We start from the raw sequence: 13,419 nt of genomic DNA on the forward strand, positions 1-13,419 counted from the left end.
GATGCATCAAAAGTGCCCACAGACACTTCAGGAATTATCCAGAACGCAGTTTGTTAGCTACAAATTAGTGGGGTATTCATTACTTGGAAGGAATCTATGAATATGTGATGTACTAACATACCTAAAAGCTAACACAGGAAAGAAAAAACAAAATAAATAATGCAATACTTTGCATTTCTAACTATAAAATTTATTTCAAAATCTCATTTTTAGTCTTAACTGCAGATTAATCCTAGGCATGCTTTTTTGGAACAAACCTAAATGGACATCATTACCATGAGATATTACTCTTTACAAAGAAATCAGTAAAATTATGAAAAAGCAGCACAACTACTTTTGTACAAAAGATCAGTGATAAGTAAACTTTAGATTAAAAAAATAAGTGAAATCAGGCCACAGTCAATGAATATCACCAGCAGCTGGCCTGGATCCCCCTAGGGATGTTAAGTTTGCCAACCTGTAAGTTATCACATGTAGTTCAGATGGTCACGACAAGCTTTTAGCAAAGCTGATCCACAAGGATTTTTCCTAAAATGTTATCTACTCTGCCTGTAATTTTCTCTTCTGCATGTAATGTTTTGCTGCTGGTGTTGATGGTGATTTAAAGATAGAAACCCCAAGTATCAGGATAGGCAGTAAACTAGCTGTATACAGCAGCTATTTCTGTCACTGGTGAAGACAGGAAGAACAGCCACTGCTTTGAGCCATTTTATCTCAGATTGTACTTGAAAGAAAACTAATGCACAGATGTAAAATTTTTGCTCATCCTTCACTCTGAAATCAAAGCATAAGAGTTTCCACAGTTCTTATTTCTGCAGAGGATCTGAAACCACACAAGAGTGTTTCTCAAATAGTTTTGTGAGTATGTTAAATAACTGTCACATAAAGAACATATTACCAAAGTCTAATAAGGATCTCATTGTGCTATGATACACAGAAACAGATACTGAAAATGCTGGTACTCCACATAGCTGACAGTGAAATACCCGAATCCCTTTTTTTAGTACAGTAAACATACAATCCTTCTGTGAGCACTGCTACTGCTTATGATCAGGTTCGAACACCACAGAAAAAAAAAATGTCCTCCTTTTCAAAGCAGGGGACACAGGAGAATTTCTTTCCTCCCTCCCCAAAATAAAGTTACCTGTGCAAGAGGCCAATGCAGAAAGCTGGGAATTGAAATATCAAGGCAAAAAACAGTGACAGAAAGATGATTTTTTCATCAATTTCAGCATGACACATTGACAAAAGATGAAAAAATACAGATAAAGACAAGAACTTAAAAGTCTTGAGGATTTACACTAAGGGCTCTAGTGCTCACCAACTAAACTGCACACACACAGGCAATATATATGCACACTTGCAAGGAACAATACTGACATGGTAATGCTTCTTTCACTTGATATTCACAAGACAGAATTCTTTCTGCCCGAGTTTTCCATATGAGCACTGCCAGAAGAAAGCTAGTTACCTCTCAATTAAAAAAAAAAAAAACCCAAACAACCTCACAACTCAACTACATTCTTTCAGTGTCCTACATGTTTAATTCATAATGTAATTTTTATTTTAGAGCCTGGCATTAGGGCTTTTCCTCAAAATGCCAATCTGCTTTTTGATCTTTACTGTTGACATGAAATAAAAGAGCTGTACATTATATAAATCTATAAATCTAAGTTTTGCTTAGCTTGAAGCTGATAAAAAGAGAAAAGAGAAAACAAAGCCAACTGCATAAATCCTTCTGAACCAAAAGGCATTCCCTTTTCCCTAACTTCCATTTCTGCACATCTTGTTTGCATTATCATCTGAAGTTTGTCTTGTTCCCTCTCTAAAACAAGTCAAACAGCAGAGCATAAAGATACGGCTACATGAATAAAAACACATGACCTACTTAGTCACTGCAAAGCTAAAAATAAGCTCAGACAGAAAAACATTATCTGGCAATTGACATGTTTCTTTGATCCCTTCATTTCTGTGCTCTGTCACATGCATTCAATCCAGCAGCTACTGGAAGCATTGGTATGCACCTTCAGCGTGATGAGAATCAACAGTCTGACAGAAGTGCTGCACTTTTACAGAGCTACGATACTAAATTCAAATAAGACAGTTACAGAAAGGAAATGTTACAGAAAGGAAAAGTTAAATTTTAAGACAAAGGGCAAGACCTGTGGTACTAGGCAGTACAAAACGCAGCAAGTCTGAACAGGTGGCACAGCAATAGCTTATCAGATCCACTGGCTTGGATTTTCCTGTGTAGAAAAACTGATCTCCAGTAGGATTCCTAAAATGGAAACATCTTTCTTGTCTCTATCCTTCTGCTTCTTTACATGAGAATTAAGACAGTTAGTGCTATAGTGAAAAAAAGCTACGATGACTTTTAGTTGTGGGGTTTTAGGTTTGTTGCTTGTTTTTTTTTTTTTTTCAAATTCTGCTTTTCCATTCAGGAAGTCAAATTAACTATTTTGAGATTAAACATCTGTTTTTAAGGGGATATTTTTATGTTTATTTTATATAGCTTGTAATGTGAAGTACCACTATAATACACCTTCAAAGCTGAAAACTCAGGACTGATTTAGAAAGACTTCAAGCCTGATCTTATGCTTACCAGGTGAATGATACAGGGAATATTTATTTTATAGGAAGACGGTCACTGTTTCAGAATTGTTGTATTTTGCTTATGCCTTCTGGAAAAGCAGCCATTAAGAAAGCAAGAAAGGAGAAATAAAATTACTTCTCTCCAGCCCTTTCACCTTAAATTTTATTTCAAACTGTGCCCCAACAGCCATTTCAATGACAGTACACAGACATCAAGAGGTAAAGATGAGAAACATCAAGAGGAGAAAGCATGTCCTGCCCAAGTCAGTTAATAGTCTTATGATTAAAATGCTCCTAAGGTATAAGAGGAAACTGAATTTTGGTCTTCCACGCATTATTCAAACAACTTAATGCTCACACTCTTACAAAAAAAGAAGCAACAGGATACGCACTGCTGCTGAGAAAATGTTCTATAGAGCCTTTGGGTGCCACATCCACTTACTGTGTATGACCCTCTGAGAGGCTACAGTCTTTCACTAGCTTCTTCTTCAACTGCTGCTGATAGCTTACCCCAGGAAAATCTATCACAGCAGAACCACAGGAAAAAGCTGTGGATGCTGTTAGGTAGCTTTAACATAAATCACTATACCTACTGCAAGCATGTTTAACTTACAACTAAATGAATACACAAAGTCAACTGTTAGAGGTAAACCACCAAACACATGGCTGAAGATAGCCCTAGTGATAAAGAACAGATATGAATGGAAGTGGCCAATGGCAAGAATGAACCTTGTATAGAAAGAGTAAGAAGCACTTTAAATTTCTATCCACCACTGATCATGGTACCTTGAATAAAAAGTTAAGGCCAAAGAAATAAAGGGCCAGTATCATGTGGCTTGGATGCTCTACTAAGAAACCACATGGATTTAGTCAAAGGTCATTGCCTCCAAACCAAAACATTCTTCTTGTTACTGCGCCAGTAACATAGTGCACACTAAATCTATCACTACCTAAAGACTTACCACTTTTAAAAAAAACTTTCGAATGGTTCACTGTTAAATGGTGTTGGCGGTTAATTTTAGTCCTGGAAAAAATAGATAGTAGCAGTAGAACCAGAGTTAGTGACCTGGATAAGACACAGGGAGTTTATAGTGGTTAGAAATTTACATGCAATTAATTCCTTTCACAAATGCATATATGCTCACAGGAATGATTCATTTTACTTGTAGTGGTGTTAAACGGGAAGCAGAGTAGGGGAATTTGTTCTTGAGAAGTCAATGACCACTGAACTAAAAGGGAAATGGGAGAAACCTGGAGCCTACAGGAATTTAGAATGGTAACAGTGGGGTAAAATCTTTCTAGTTAAAAATAAAATCTGAAGGGAGGTGCAAAAATGTTAGGACTGGCTCAGAGATGTGCAAGGACAATCTTGGACCATTCACCCAAGAATGCTATCCAGTTCTGATCACAGGCTTCATTTGTACTCCCAGTTGTGCACCAGAGTAAACTTTACAGACAGCCAACAGACTCATTCAAAACTCTTCCTGTATGATCTCAATTATCAGTAAAAAAAACACCATTAAAGAAACTAGATTTCATGTAATTAAAAGAATTTTGGTAACTTTTTAAAGATTTTAAGATTACAATAGTGTTTGCTTTCAACAGTTCCCTAATGTAGCTATTATGAGATGTGCAGTAGAAACACTACATAATGAAGGCAGATTAATTTCAGTTGTAGGTGCATTCTAGTTTCCTTTTTTTCTCCACTGTGATGAAATTCTTTTAATCAAAGTGATTTCTGTATCTAAGCAAAATTCATTTTGTAGAATGTATTAAATGCACATTTAATTTTATTTTTTTATGACACATGCTTTGACTAATACAAGTTACTATGGACTTCCCACCTTCAATTTTCTAGGTGAAAGAATTTACTCCAATATATTATGCTTTCTTCCTATTTCTGGCACTTACCAGCTCAAAGTTACAATACATGCTTTAAAAATTAATTGTAAAAGATTTTTAAATCATGAAGTTTTGGAATCAAGGATTTTTACTTTTTAGTGTTATCTTTATAGCTGGAGGAAGTATTTGTATGCCTCTGTTGTCTTCTCACTTGTGGTACTAATGCTGGGATCGTTTGTTTGTTTGAACTAAACCATTCCCAAAAGAGCTGCTTTCATCACCAACACGTAACAAGCAATATCCACATTAAAAAAAAATTCACATATGCAAAAATACTGAGGAGTCTCTTTCCATTAAACTGCACAAGCCTGAAAGCCTTGGCAGTATGCTAAAATGCCAGGATAATACAGCAAACTCAAGAACCATTGCCTCCAAAGCCCCAGACCAACAAGACTCAGAGGCACAGACAGCACTATGTAGGTTCCGATAAACAACAAGCAAAATTCATAGTCATTTTAATTAACTTAAGGCTATAAATACAGTATCTAAGAAGAGGCATAAGGAATATTAATTATTGCTGCTAATCACTGCATTTCAATGCAATACAAAATATAAAGGTTTCTTGATCCATATACAAAGGAAATACCTCTAGAAAGTACTGTGTTGGCCCAAGTGCTCATTTGCAACTGCTCCTGGCAGATTACAGCCAGTATCCCACTCATGTAGTAGAACCACAGAATTACAGAATAGTTAGGGCTGGAAAGGACCTCAAGATCATGTAGTTCCAACCCCCCTGCCATGTGCAGGGACACCTCACACTAAACCATGTCACCCAAGGCTCTGTCCAACCTGGCCTTGAACACCACCAGGGATGGAGCATTCACAGCTTTCTTGGGCCACCCATTCCAATGCCTCACCACCCTAACAGTAAAGAACTTCCTCCTTATATCCAATCTAAACTTCCCCTGTTTAAGTTTTAACCCATTACCCCTTGTCCTATCACTACAGTCCCTAGTGAAGAGCCCCTCTCCAGCATCCTTGTAGTCCACCTTCAGATACTGGAAGGCTGCTATGAGGTCTCCACGCAGCCTTCTCTTCTCCAGGCTCAAAAGCCCCAGCTTTCTCAGCCTAGTAGCACCATTGAACTTCCTGCAGACAAACTGCTTCTATATTTATAGAATGGAAGCAGATGAACTGCATCTGCTTTGGCAGTAGTGTGTCTTACTGACTCCCAATTTTGCCTTTTAAGAAAGCAAACCTAAAGTAAGTAGGGAACAATCATCAATACTGGGGACTGCATTAAGGCTATGCTAAACTTTGTCTGAGAAAAGTATTTGTGGCAATACAGTCAGTGCCTGGTGCAAGTGTTTGATGTAGCGATAATACACCATTGTGACCTATAAATTATGTTTTATCCTCCACTTTTAAAACTAATGTTAGCTGTCTACATGAGGATCACACATTATGGAAGCTTCATCTGTGTGTAGTTACTGAAAGCTGTAATGGCTGTAGATCTGCAGCAGAGAAAGAGATGGAGCCTTATAGATTCAGCCACTGACAATCTGAAGGATGTTTCAGAACTTACAAGCACATACAATACTGCTGTATTAATATGCCTCAGAAAATAAGCAGGGGTAGGAGGGAAATGGAAACAACATTATGTTTCAGATTGGAAACAAAGACTTCTGTACCCTTCTGTCTCTACTACCTGCTTTATGGATACTTTATCATCCCAGCTATCAAACCAGAGAACCCAGATTCATGCTTTGTTTTGTTTTAGATCATAATGGCCACTATACAACTGGGCAATAGGCAGAGTATAAAGCACACCCACTCAATCTTCCTACCACAACATATATTAAGTGTACATCTTATCATATAATTTTGACAGTCCCTGAGAATCAGAAGTCCATATTTTCCCAGGCTTCATGAGAGCGTACAGCCCACACAGAACATATTGAATACACAAATCTACAGAGGAAGATTGTTTTAAGGCCTGGAACTCACAGCAGGAACTGAGTTAAGTTCAGTTGCACTTGGAAGCCATAAAAACATGGGTTTAAAAAAAGTGCAACAGTATCTGGTGTTTGATATCTGACAGTACACAACATGTTTATGACATGTATTAGGCTACAAAATCTGAGTTCATAGCCTGGGACAACAAAGCAGAACTCGGCTCTGGCATATGTAGAAGGAAATAGGAAGGCATGTCTTGTAGTGTAATGGATATTGCTGCTCCCTCAAGAGCTGAAGCTGCATAGAGCAGGTGGTTCAATGAAAGACATCAGCACTTTGGAATAAATTAAAATACAATTAAAAGAGCAATTAAATAGCAGCTGGTTTAAATAAGAGCCAATTCAGATTGGATTCTGCTGTAGGAACAACTCAGTTCAATTCTGCAAAATTATTTCTCAGAATTGAAAGGGTAAGAATGTTTGGACAAAATACGTAGTGAGTAACTAAAACTGTCTCTAGTCACAGTAACTAAAACTGTCTCAGAACTTGCTTAAAAAAGATAACAAAATTGTGAAATCCAGCGGAAGTATCACTTCCAAGCTCCCTTGAAAGTAGTCTCATTCCAAATTGGACAATCAAGACCCATGGTATTTTCTGAGGTCTTAAACCACCCTTTCCCTAATTTTCAAGAAATACTTCCCTCCCCTTCACATTGAGTAAAATAACCACAGGAGCAACAAGAGAAAACGCCCAAGTATATAATGGAAAGAGGGAAACACACCAACATACACAACAATATATCAAGCCTACATACTGAAATAAAAAAACCCAAACATTTTCTACATTGAATGAGATCAACAGAAAAAAAGTGTTAAAAACGGTCATGGTTAATTTCAAAATATGCTTTAAAAGGGCAGAACTGTCTCCAGGAAGAGCAGGAGTTACTTGCCAAGTAGGAAACCAATACCAGCTATTCTTAACCATCATAGTCTCATGTAGTGGAGAAAATTGAGTCATTTGACCAAGTGAACACCACTTCTTACTTTCATACCTCCAAGACCCCTCCCCTCCTCCCCCACCAACACCCTTTTTCTACAGCAAACACTATCCAAAGCCAAATGGTGTATGGATTCTGTGTTTGAAAAAAGTTTGTTGTGCTGGGAGATTTTCCTGGGGGCTGGGTGGATTTGTTTTAATTTTTAATCTGAAGTAGAATTAGAAAGAAGAGTTTTGCATTATGCATGACCCATGATAGTTTGAATCAACTCAGCCTATCCTGAATTAGATTTTGGGGTTAATCTTCCAGGCTTGTGAATTTGCATCTCATCCTCCAGACAGCAAAGATACAAAAGGAAACTGGTGTCCCATGTAAAAACAATCATCTCGTACAGAATATTTTCCAAGAAGCGCATTTCCAAAATGCAACTAACTGGAACTTCCAACCACAGTACAACTGATCAAAAAATCAGTACGATGTAAAAGAAGGGGAAATAACAAGAAATTACACTTCCTGTACAGCATTCATTTAGGATTAAAAGACAGCTTGGCAAACATATTGAAAAGGGGGCACTGTCACAAGGGAGGCACGCATGGCACAAAACCTCGCCATCTTTCCCTCCCACACAGTGTGCTCCATGGCTCACTCTCCTCCCAGAGGAAAAGTAAGCTAAGCTACCTTCACTGAATTCTGCGACGTGCTTAGGTGAGAGGGAAAATAAAGAGCACCTCTCAGGCTAGTCTTTACCATACACAGCCTGAGACACAAGCAGCCCTCCTATTCGACTATGCTGGAGTACTCCGGAGATTTTAGTTCTGCCATCAGTCAATGACTGAAAAGCCAAAGCTCTGTTATTTATTTAAATGCTTTAAAACTTGGCTTTATTTCTTAAAATTTTCCAGGTTTAGGTTATGTAGAGCTGGTAAGCAAGATTTTTAAAGATATACAATGTGGTTGAAAAACCTCCAAGGTACCGTAAAGAATTCTTATGTAGGGAACTATTATCAGTTAAATTCCACTTTTCATTGAAAAAAAAAAAAAAAAAAGAATTCTTCTCAACAAATTACTCAACAATTTGAGTACTCTTGTACTCAACAACTTGAGTACAAGAAAGTAGAAAAATAAGCAGTTTTGTTTCGACTAAGATTTAGCTTGAACATAAAGGCTAAACCTCAGCCCCCAACTATTTGAGTAGTGCAGCTGAAGGGCTGCTTGTGACCTCTGTAAAACTGATTAAAAATTTAGTTAAATTTTAATTCAACTGTCTTTCCAAAACAGGTGTTATCAGAGTGTCACATAATATGAAACAAAACAGAGTGCATGCATCAACATACCATTTTGGCATACGCATAGAGACACATACTGCACAAACCAAGATCACTTATACCCAAAAAATAACCACACTTACCTGTTTATGTAACTTAGAGCAACATAGGTTGGCTGCTGAAGTTCTTGTTTCTCTAATACACGTGGGTCTGTATCTGGAATAAAAAAAAATACAAGCAGACAATTGAGTTTTCTATGTTGACTTTGAAACATGAGACTGTATACTGCAAAACGAGACACAAAGTAGCTCAACCCAGTTTAACCATATAGTGTGTGTTCAGCACAGCATAATCATTTGCTCATTCATTTGTAAACAGTATTGCATTACTTTGTACAAGAATTTGAAACATCAACAGTGATGTAACTTCCAGGCGTCACACAAGCTTTCACAATCCCCCTCACAAATACCAGTTTTCACTGCTTTCCATGATTTACAGTGTTAAAGGGATCAAGCTTTCTTCTTTTTTAATGTAGCTGTTTCTAAATATGGCTGACACGTTTTGAGATGTTTCAAGAGCAATCAAATCTCATCAGCTGGGACCTGATACTTCTGCAACTCTGAGTTTTGCTTTCTCCCTTCTCTACAGCTTATTTGCTGAAGCTCTCAATCAGAAAAGTCATACAAAAATGTACTTGGAAACAAAATGCTTGCCAAGCAGAGCATTGCCCACCAAAAGCCCTGAAGCAAACACAATCCAGTTCCCTGGAGTGCCAACTTTCTCACTCAAATGAAAGAATATGTTCTCAATCACTGTTGGCATTGTCCTTTTCAGTTAAGTTTTGCTTTTATCTAAAAAGTAGTTGTCTTGATTTCAATTTCTGAAACCAAAACTAAGGGAGTATGCCCACAGTTTGCACAGTTTTCTTACAGAAAAGAATACAATGATATAAGGAAGTTCTTTACTGTAAGGGTGGTGAGGCACTAGAATGGGTGGCCCAGGGAAGCTGTGAATGCTCCATCCCTGGCGGTGTTCAAGGCGAGGTTGGACAGAGCCTTGGGTGACATGGTTTAGTTTGAGGTGTCCCTGCCCATGGCAGGGGGGTTGGAACTTGATGATCTTAAGGTCCTTTCCAACCCTAACTATTCTATGATTCTATATATAGAGGTTTCAAATACAGCCTTGCCCTACATTGTAGAAATGCACCCTAGCAGCTGAGCATAAACCATCTTCAAAAGTTCCCAACGGAAAATGTGCATCATGCCTGTGCAGATTACTACACTGTCATTAACATTTTATGCATTACTTTAAAAGCAATTCTGGGTGCAATTTCTGCATTTTAACTACAAAGAATACAAACTGCCTTTACTAAATTGCTCCCCATAGTACTGTTGCTATTCATCTTTTATTTCTGAGAAGCATCTACTTTGTGTTGGGGGGGAGGAACCCCAAACAAAATCCGTATTTCGGATTGTTCTTGCTTCATCCTACAACTTCAAGCATTATTAAAAGCTCATTATCTAGACACATTTGTCTGACCTGATCAGTTGCTTCTGGTGCATTTTGTGGGTTTTGTTTTGTTTTCAAACCATGAAACAATTATTTTGAAATCTGTCTCTGCTGCCCTAAGGAAGATTTTTAACTGAAATGCATGGGGACTGTGCTTGAGGTAGGTGCATTTGTCATGCCACTGTCCACAGCAGATTATGTCCTTATTCAGTGAGCAGGGAATCCCCTGTCCCACCCCCTCAAAGCTCAGACTGATCCTATTGATCTTTCTTCCTACATCTGCTCCTGCAAAGCTTAGGATTTTGCTAACAGGCCTTTATCAGTACATCCCTAAAGAGATAAGTACCTTTAAGGAAGTTCAGAGAAGAGGGCTAAAAGCAGAAGTGCCAATTCAACCAGCAACCCCAAGCCTGTCATCCTTAAAAGGAGCAGACCTTGCGTGCCTGGGGAAAATCAGCAGTAATCACCAGCACACCATGCTCAGTATTAAGCTAACCAAAGACAGCAAAGCATCAGCTATCTTCTGTGTTATCTTTGTAATTCACTTCTCTGAGGAAGTTACCTTCAGGAAACAGACAAAGATCTTTTGCTTGTCTTTGTTTCTACAAAACCCACAGTCATTTAGCAGGCCAAGCATATAACTGCTGTCACGGTGAGCTCCGTTAGATTTACACCTCAGTGGTTCATGGCCTGCCGTGAAACTATCTCAATCCCGAATGTCTGCAAAGCATTAATCCCAACCAGGACTATCTCAGAACTGCCTCAACTCAAGCCAAGGCTTAGTGGTTAAATCACTGCATTTTTGCTAATCCTGTTCTTAAATGGGATTAACCTCCATCTATAAACAACGTCCAAAGGAGACAAAATTGGGGCTGTTTTACATCAGTGCTGCACGTAACTGTGGGAGAGAGCAAGGGAAAGTTCTAACGAAGAGTTCACCACCCTTCCGCGGCTTGCCACTGGCTCACCATAATGCCAGCTGAAGATGAAAACACAAAGACAAAAACCCCAAAGCCCCATAACTTCTGGTATCAGAGGAGCATGGTACCAAAGCACAGAGCAATTTGCCTGCTGGCACCTGCAGAGTCCCACCTCTCAGTCACATGCTGCCTGACACACAAGGAACACACTGCACACAGTCTATTCAGTATTTCTATCCCTTCCAACTCTATGTATCAGAGTTCACATGTATTTTCAGTCAATTGTGTTGTGTATCCCAATTCCACCAAAAAAAAAAAAATAAATCTAGGAGGTGGTCAAGAACATCTCTGAGATCTAAATTCAGGGCACTCATAATGCTTCACACGTTTTTATTCCTCCTGAAACCAGTTGTTGGGTTGCCAGTCATGAGAAGGTCACATTTCAGTTCTGCACTGTAGCAGAACTATAGGTAACACTATGGATACTATTTCTCTTACTCAGCTATAGTAACAGAAGATAAAAAGAAAGTACAGATACTCGACTAGGACCACTGCATAGCTCAGAGAAGAGGAAAGAGCAGCGACCAGGCCAGCTGTGCCTCTGGTGCCAGCAACCCTTCCCCAGGTGGAGGGGCATGATGGCAGCACCAGCAGCCCCACCTAAAACCTGCACAACCCTGCTATCTAGGGCACATGTATATTTGGCTCACCAGTGCTACCTTTTTTCTCACCCTCTTAAAAACACCACTGGGCTGTTCCTTCCCCCCTCCAGTCCCTCTTCCTCATCCTCTGCCTCACCTCAGTGCATTTTCTCTCTCGTGCCCCTTCCTAACCCCAATTCTCACTACTCATCCTGCCCATTCCTCTCCTCTCAAACCTGCCCATTCCTCTCCCCTTGAAATGTCCCAACATATGAAGAAGTTAAAAATCACATGGAGAAGTCAATAACCACTTGTTCACTCTTGTACCACAGGACTGAACATATATACAATTCTTCCCCTACATCCTCTCCCCTGCAGCCTCTGACAGCATCTCCACCTCCCTTAGGGTACTTTACTTCCAATTTAGGCAGTCTCTACTTACTTTCTTAATGTTAGTTAGTACACTTTGAAGTACAAGGCTAACATACATTATTGTTAATAACTACAGAAAGACCACAACCATCCCAGGCTTGGGGAAAAATAAAGAAATAAAATTACAATAAGAAGCATTTTTTTCAATCTCTCTGTTTTCAGACAGTCAACACAGCTACAATGAGATTAAACAGCAGTATTCCCTGATGCTGAACTTTCAAGCCTGGACTACCAGTGCTCTGCTTCTCTCACACCTAAGCACATTCATACAGCCTCTAGCACAATCATCTAACACCATGCATGCTGCCCAAAGCCACAGTCTCCAAACACCTTACCCCACTGACCAGGATGTTATGGATCAATCAACACTCCCAACTGTCTGACTTTCGGATGAGGAGCAGAGGAGACAAAAATCTGTTGTTCAGTCTCACACAATGGCCCTGTGTAGTGTTAAATGTTTAGTCGATGTTTCCTCAAGCACCCATAGGCTGGTCAAAGTCAGCCAGAAGTAGCCTAAATATTTTCCAAACAGACACCTATAATTGATTAAACACTCACAGATGACAAATCTTTTTCCTGAAAAGCATTTAAGTACAGCCTGGGACTAATCTGAGCTTCCCTTCTTATAAGAGAAACATCCAGACAGCATACACAAGCAAACTACAGATTTTGAAGGGACTGGTTGATTAGTATTAACTAGTTACCCTCACTTCTTGAGTTAACACAGGCTACCAAAGACTTGCTACTTCATTAGTTCATTACTTCATTAGTTTTGCTGTAACACTTTAAATCTGTTAGAACAAATTGACATCCACTACACATTAGCTGCCTTCAGTATTTGTCTCTTCTTGTAAGCATTATGTCCCACAGTGAGAAGAAAAGCACTACGTACTTTCTGTAATGACGTGTTTGGTGGTTTTTTTTAACTGTGTCCTCTCATTTTACTGTGATGTTAGATTTTGAAAACAATGGTGTGCTGGTTTCAGCACCACAATAGCTGTTTCTTTCTCTTTTTCTTTAATGAAATGGTATTAAAATAAATTTTATTTCATCTGAACTACCTCAGGGTTTTGTTCTTTACCATTAAAAAGACTGAAGTGTGGGTGCTAACAACCACGACAGTTACTCAACTAATCATCTATAGGATTAGATACCTCCAATTTCTCAGATCCACAACCTGCTTCATACCAGGCAACTAGACAAGTAGTATGAATGTGTCATTAAGGGTAAGACCATCAACTGCACTGTGCCATCTCTGAACTACT

The 13,419-nt window shown here is 38.9% G+C and overlaps 1 protein-coding gene across 3 annotated transcripts in view; it reads right to left on the bottom strand.

Annotated features, from left to right (window-relative positions):
• Positions 1 to 13,419, bottom strand: part of JAZF1 (JAZF zinc finger 1) — a 187,986-nt gene that overhangs the window by 81,368 nt on the left and 93,199 nt on the right. For all 3 annotated transcript variants that reach the window (XM_065665954.1, XM_065665953.1, XM_065665955.1), the window contains exon 2: positions 8,796 to 8,868. In XM_065665954.1, coding sequence (XP_065522026.1) covers positions 8,796 to 8,868 — 73 coding nt within the window. The remainder of the gene's footprint in view (positions 1 to 8,795; positions 8,869 to 13,419) is intronic.

The sequence above is a fragment of the Lathamus discolor genome, chromosome 2, assembly GCF_037157495.1.
Source record: "Lathamus discolor isolate bLatDis1 chromosome 2, bLatDis1.hap1, whole genome shotgun sequence".
Lineage (NCBI taxonomy): Eukaryota > Metazoa > Chordata > Aves > Psittaciformes > Psittacidae > Lathamus > Lathamus discolor.